General features: G+C 59.9%; 2 protein-coding genes across 2 annotated transcripts in view; one reads left to right on the top strand and one right to left on the bottom strand.

Annotated features, from left to right (window-relative positions):
• PIGX (phosphatidylinositol glycan anchor biosynthesis class X) overlaps nucleotides 1-2,204 on the top strand; it is an 18,061-nt gene extending 15,857 nt beyond the window's left edge. The window contains exon 5 of the mRNA XM_061581888.1: nucleotides 1,291-2,204. Within this exon, the coding sequence (XP_061437872.1) occupies nucleotides 1,291-1,452 (162 nt within the window). The 3' untranslated portion in view covers nucleotides 1,453-2,204. The remainder of the gene's footprint in view (nucleotides 1-1,290) is intronic.
• Nucleotides 2,205-2,522: 318 nt separating this feature from the next.
• LOC133362905 (keratin-associated protein 4-3-like) lies at nucleotides 2,523-6,103 on the bottom strand. Its single transcript, XM_061581868.1, has 2 exons — nucleotides 5,621-6,103; nucleotides 2,523-4,962 (listed from the first exon to the last, which is right to left on the bottom strand). Exon 2 carries the CDS (start codon nucleotides 4,017-4,019, stop codon nucleotides 3,093-3,095), a length of 927 nt encoding a protein of 308 aa, XP_061437852.1. The 5' UTR covers nucleotides 4,020-4,962; nucleotides 5,621-6,103; the 3' UTR covers nucleotides 2,523-3,092.
• Between the last annotated feature and the right edge of the window lie 864 nt (nucleotides 6,104-6,967).

Below are 6,967 nucleotides of genomic sequence, written 5' to 3' on the forward strand. Positions count from 1 at the left end.
CTTAGTCACGACGATGACGTCATACAGCTTAGTCACGACGATGATGTCACACACAGCTTAGTCACGGCGATGACGTCATACATCTTAGTCACGACGATGATGTCACACACACAGCTTAGTCACGACGATGACGTCACACACACAGCTTAGTCACGATGACGTCACACACACAGCTTAGTGATGACGATGATGTCACACACAGCTTAGTGATGACGATGACGTCACAGCTTAATAACGACGATGACGTCACACACATCATCGTGAGTCTATGAGTCTCTGCGTGAGTCTACGGGTCTCTGAGTCTGTGGGTCTCTGTGTGAGTCTGTGGGTCTCTGTGTGAGTCTGTGGGTCTCTGTGTGAGTCTGTGGGTCTCTGTGTGAGTCTGTGAGTCTCTGTGTGAGTCTATGGGTCTGTGTGGGTCTGTGGGTCTCTGTGAGTCTGTGGGTCTCTGTGTGTCTGTGAATTTGTGGGTCTCTGTGTGAGTCTGTGGGTCTCTGTGTGAGTCTATGGGTCTCTGTGTGAGTCTGTGGGTCTCTGTGAGTCTGTGGGTCTCTGCCTGAGTCTGTGAGTCTCTGTGTGTCTGTGAATTTGTGAGACCCTCTACGGGTCTCTGCGTGAGTCTCTGTGTGAGTCTGTGGGTCTCTGTGTGAGTCTGTGGGTCTCTGTGTGAGTCTGTGAGTCTCTGTGTGAGTCTATGGGTCTCTGTGTGAGTCTGTGAGTCTCTGTGTGAGTCTATGGGTCTGTGTGGGTCTGTGGGTCTCTGTGAGTCTGTGGGTCTCTGTGTGTCTGTGAATTTGTGGGTCTCTGTGTGAGTCTGTGGGTCTCTGTGTGAGTCTATGGGTCTCTGTGTGAGTCTGTGGGTCTCTGTGAGTCTGTGGGTCTCTGCCTGAGTCTGTGAGTCTCTGTGTGTCTGTGAATTTGTGAGACCCTCTACGGGTCTCTGCGTGAGTCTCTGTGTGAGTCTGTGAGTCTCTGCGTGAGTCTGTGGGTCTCTGCGTGGGTCTGTGGGTCTCTGCGCGGGTCTGTGGGTCTCTGCGTGGGTCTGTGGGTCTCTGTGTGAGTCTGTGGGTCTCTGCGTGGGTCTGTGGGTCTCTGCGCGGGTCTACGGGTCTCTGCGAGAGTCGGTGATGACTGGGGATGACACCAACTCTTCATAAGCCACTTTATCCACCAGTGTATAGAACATGGCTGACGATCTCCCTCCCCACCGCCTCCCCACTCCCCCCGCCTCCTCCTGCCGCTGCTGCTGCCCCCCTGCCCCTCTGCCCCTGCCCCCCCTCTGTTGGCGAGCAGCAGGAGGAGGGGGGGGGCAGCCCGCTGGCGCTCTCGGTGCCCGTGGGCAGCCTGGACCACGAGCCGGCTGTGCTGGCCCTGACGCTGATCACCGCCCTGGGCTGCTGCCTCCTGCTGCTGCTGCAGCTGCTGCTGCACGACAACACCACGAGGCCCTGACGCCGTGGGTGTCCTGACATCACGGGGGATGGCGTGGGTCACCTGACGCTGTGGGTGACAAGGTGGGTGACACCTGACGCTGTGGGTGACACGGTGGGTCACCTGACGTTGTGGGTGACACGGTGGGTCACCTGACGTTGTGGGTGTCACGGTGGGTCACCTGACATTGTGGGTGACACGGTGGGTCACCTGACGTTGTGGGTGACACGGTGGGTCACCTGACGCTGTGGGTGACACGGTGGGTCACCTGACGTTGTGGGTGACACGGTGGGTCACCTGACGCTGTGGGTGACACGGTGGGTCACCTGACGCTGTGGGTGTCACGGTGGGTCACCTGACACTGTGTGGGTGACACTGTGTGGGTGACACGGTGGGTCACCTGACGCTGATCACCGCCCTGGGCTGCTGCCTCCTCCTGCTGCTGCTGCACGACACCACTAGGCCCTGACGGTGATGGCGTGAGTCACCTGACACTGTGTGGGTGATGCTGTGGGTGATGCCGTGGGTGATGCCGTGGGTGATGCCGTGGGTGACGCCGCGGGTGATGCCGCGGGTGACGCCGCGGGTGATGCCGCGGGTGATGCCGTGGGTGACGCCGTGGGTGACACCGTGGGTGATTGGCGCTGTGGGTGACGCCGCGAGTCCCCTGACACTGGGGCCAGGGGGGCCGCCAAGAACAACGCGGCCCACTGCGTGTGACACGCCACTTTATTGTTGTCGTGATGCACGAGTCTGCCCCCCCCCCCACCCACGTGCCCAGGCAGTTGGTACGATCCAACTCTGGGGGGGGGGTGTCAGTCGCCCCCCCCCCCCGTGCCCAGGCAGTTGGTACGATCCAACTCTGGGGGGGGGTGTCAGTCGCCCCCCCCCCCCCCGTGCCCAGGCAGTTGGTACGATCCAACTCTGGGGGGGGGGTGTCAGTCGCCCCCCCCCCCCGTGCCCAGGCAGTTGGTACGATCCAACTCTGGGGGGGGGGTGTCAGTCGCCCCCCCCCCCCCGTGCCCAGGCAGTTGGTACGATCCAACTCTGGGGGGGGGTGGTTCAGTCGCCCCCCCCCGTGCCCAGGCAGTTGGTACGATCCAACTCTGGGGGGGGGGGGGGGTCAGTCGCCCCCCCCGCCGTGCTGAGGCTCAGTTGGTACGATCCAAGTCTGGAAGGGTGGGGGGGGGTCTAGTTGCCTCCCCTCCACCCCTGTGTGCTGACCTCAGTTGGTACGATCCAACTCTGGGGGGGGTCCAGTTGCCCCCCCCCCCGAGTTGATTGGCTGTGACGCCGCCGGGTGGTGGAGGGCTCGCACAGCCGCGCGAGTAACAAAATTATTATTTTTTTTTTAAACAATCTCCGTTTACGCTTCTCAATTTCTTGGTACAAAAATTGTAAATTCACGAATAAATAAATAAGAAATGCTCGCGGATTAAAACACTTTTTCCCGGCAACTTTCCTTAATTTTTTGTTAGTTTCTACGCCGACTGCGTCCACAAAGACGAAGCTCCCCCGTGTAGCCTGCGACAGACTTGGGGCAAGTGCTGTGAGCAGCAGCAGCAGCGGTGGGTGGCCAGCGCCGCGTGCGGGTAGTTCGTTTTAAGGCCGAGTCAACCTAGGGGAGGCCCGGCACCGCTTCGGATAATTAGAATTCATCTTCACCCGCTGGTGTTGGTGGTCGCCTGGATCGTAGGGCAACTTAGCGCTAACCGCTCCCCCCATGATGTACACGCAGACACACGTAGACACACATAGACACGCACACGCACGCAGACACACACACACAGACACACACACAGACACACGCAGACACATGCACACACACACACGCAGACACGCACGCAGACACACGCAGACACATGCACACACACAGACACGCAGACACACACAGAAACACGCACACACACACACAGACACGCACACACACGCAGACACGCACACGCACGCAGACACACGCAGACACGCACACGCACGCAGACACATGCACGCACACGCACGCAGACACACACACACAGAAACACGCACACACACACACAGACACGCACACACACGCAGACACGCACACAGACACACGCAGACACATGCACACACACAGACACGCAGACACACACAGAAACACGCACACACACACACAGACACGCACACACACGCAGACACGCACACGCACGCAGACACACGCAGACACGCACACGCACGCAGACACATGCACGCACACGCACGCAGACACACACAGAAACACGCACACACACACACAGACACGCACACACACGCAGACACGCACACGCACGCAGACACACGCAGACACGCACACGCACGCAGACACATGCACGCACACGCACGCAGACACACACACACAGAAACACGCACACACACACACAGACACGCACACACACGCAGACACGCACACAGACACACGCAGACACATGCACACACACAGACACGCAGACACACACACACAGAGACACGCACACAGACACACGCAGACACGCAGACACGTGCACGCACGCAGACACGTAGAGACGCGCACACACACGCATAAATATAAACACTCCCATGAAAAACTCAAATAGAAACACGCAACGCATGCAAATACACAACCACTGAGTGGCAGTGATGTCACCACGGTGCTTGTGCCAGGCTAGGTGCACCTTTGAGGCAGGTCACGGACGGACGCAGGTGCCGTGGGTTGACTGCTGTGCCAGGCTAGGTGCAGGCTAACACGGGAAAGACTCAGCAGGTGCCAACTGCTGATAAAGGCTTGAAATGGGCGTAGCCCAAATGTCGGCAGCCAATGAAAATGTTGGTGGCGGGCAGCGACCGTGACGGCGGTGGGTTTCCCACCAATCGGAGCGCTGCCAAGTAGAAATTAGCATGTTCCTGTAAGATCGTTCAGCGGCCTCCACAGCCTGGATAGTAAAGCTATTGTATTTCTTCATTTGAAGGCGGTATAGTACTGTAGTGCTAGAGCAAGTGCAGAATCGCTGAACCGGAATTGATCGCTTGACAGCGTTCAGCGCGGGGCCCTTGAAAGTGCAGGACTCACCCGTCGCTACGTTTGCTACTTTTGCTTCTCGGATAATCCGGCACTGCTCGACAAATTCAAACAAACACACGCTTCGATAGCGATGCACAGCGCGGGCCCACACCAGAGCTACAGCCCAGAGGTCGCAACCGGGTACCCGATACCGGTACCCTACCCGATACCCGGTTACCCGTACCCAGCCGGGTACGGGTACCCGTTTGCGACCCTGGTGCGGCCGGGTACGGGTACGGGTAGGCCGTGAGTCACTGGTGAGTCACCGTTTGTCACTCATTTCGGGTAGGGTACGGGGTAGGGAACGGGTACCCGTACCCAGCCGGGTACGGGTACCCATTTGCGACCCTGGTGTGGCCAGGTACGGGTACGGGTAAGGAATCAAAACCCGTTTGCGACCTCTGCTACAGCCTCTTCCTCCGTGGCTCAGTCTCGCCGCTTTTCGCCGGCAAGTCTACGCACGGCGCACGCTTCAAACTGTCCACTTCAGGCACCTGCGAACGCACGAAGGCACACGCGCACGCATTAGAAACACGCCAACAACGCGGCAAAAACAACACCAATGAGCAGGTAGGGGTGACGCGTGTGTGTGTACGCGCGTGTGCGAGTCTACGCGTGTGTACGTTGGTGTGTCTGCCAGTCGTCTCAGTTGACCCGTGGCACCTGCTGGGTCTGCCCCGTGACCTGCCAGCGGGCGTTCGACACTTCACGTGGCCTCAAGGTGCACATTGCCTGGCACAAGCGTCGTGGAGACGTCACCGCCACTTAGTGGCAAATGGCGGTTGTTGGTGTGTGCATGTGTACGTGTGTGTCCGTGTGTGTCCGCGTGTGTCTGCGTGTGTCAGCGCGTGTACGTGCGTGTGTGTGTCAGCGCGTGTGTACCGCGTGTCGTGGTGCACCGCGAGGCAGCGCACGCAGCAGCAGCGCGCCCCGCACGACACGCACGTGTACGTGTGTGTGTGTACGTGTGTGTGTGTGTACGTGTGTGTGTGTGTGTACCTTCTGTCGTGGTGCACCGCGAGGCACCGCACGCAGCAGCACCGCGCCCCGCACGACACGCACGTGTACGTGTGTGTGTACGTGTGTGTACGTGTGTGTACGTGTACGTGTGTGTGTGTACGTGTGTGTGTGTACGTGTACGTGTGTGTGTACCTTGTGTCGTGGTGCACCGCTAGGCACCGCACACAGCAGCACCGCGCCCCGCACGACACGCACGTGTACGCCGCCGGGAAGCCGCACACAGCGCAGAAGCGGCGCGGGGGCCTTGGAGAGGGTGGCACCCCCACCGTCACGTAGCTGGGGCCCCCCTCGCTCGCCGCAGACAAGTTCTACAACGACAAGGGGGGGGGGGCCCCCGGTAGCCTCTCGACGGACCGTCGGGGTGGCCCCGGCTCCGTCTGCCCCGGTGGACGATGCCGGGGGCTCGTTTGAGGCTGGGTCAACCTAGGGGGAGGCCCAGGACCGGTTCGGAGAATCGTCACTGCTGGTGTCGGTGGCCGTGGGCGGGAATCGAAACTCACGCGTACACACGCGCGTACACACGCACGTACACACGCGTACGCACGCACGTACACACACGTACACACGTACACACGCACACACGCACGTACACACACACCACACCCACACGTACACACACACCACACACGCACGTACACACGTACACACGCATGTACACACACGTACACACGCACGTACACACGCACGTACACACACGCACGTACACACGCACGTACACACGTACACGCACGTACACACACGTACATACAACAACAACAACCACCATTCGCCACTAAGTGGCGGTGACGTCACCACGACGCTTGTGCCAGGCCATGTGCACCTTGAGGCCACGTGAAGTGTCGAACGCCCGCTGGCAGGTGGTCACGGGGCAGACCCAGGTGCCACGGGTCGACTGACCGAGATGACCGAGATGACTGGCTGATGCACCACCTGTGCCCCCTACTGTACCAACTTGCTGTGCTTTAGCCACCCGGCGCTCCGCTCGTTGTTGTGAGCGTCGCTCCTCCGCCCTCCGTTGTTGTTGGAGGGCGACTGCCTCCAACTGCCCAGTAGCGTCCTTCACGAGCCTCCTCCACTGAGGCCGATCTTGACACCGCTGGTACCAGTCATCGGCAAGTCCACTCAGCTCCACGTCCTCCTGTACCACATCACTCCATCTCTTCTCTAGCCCGTGCCGCGCCCGTTTAGCCCCCTCGATCCGGCCGAACAAAAGCTGTTTAGGCATGCGCTGGCTGGGCAAGTCACACGTACAACAACAACAACCGCCATTCGCCACTAAGTGGCGGTGACGTCACCACGATGCTTGTGCCAGGCCAAGTGCACCTTGAGGCCACGTGAAGTGTCGAAAGCCTGCTGGCAGGAGGTCACGGGGCAGACCCAGGTGCCACGGGTCGACTGACCGAGATGACCGAGATGACTGGCTGATGCACCACCTGTGCCCCCTACTGTGCCAACTTGCTGTGCTTTAGCCACCCGGCG

The sequence above is a fragment of the Lethenteron reissneri genome, unplaced genomic scaffold (assembly GCF_015708825.2).
Source record: "Lethenteron reissneri isolate LAM-NWPU_2019-01 unplaced genomic scaffold, ASM1570882v1 scaffold_1638, whole genome shotgun sequence".
NCBI lineage: Eukaryota > Metazoa > Chordata > Hyperoartia > Petromyzontiformes > Petromyzontidae > Lethenteron > Lethenteron reissneri.

Bases quoted from the DNA above. Each gene is read 5' to 3' on its own strand.
- LOC133362905 (XM_061581868.1), bottom strand. From the start codon at position 4,019: ATGCGTTGCGTGTTTCTATTTGAGTTTTTCATGGGAGTGTTTATATTT.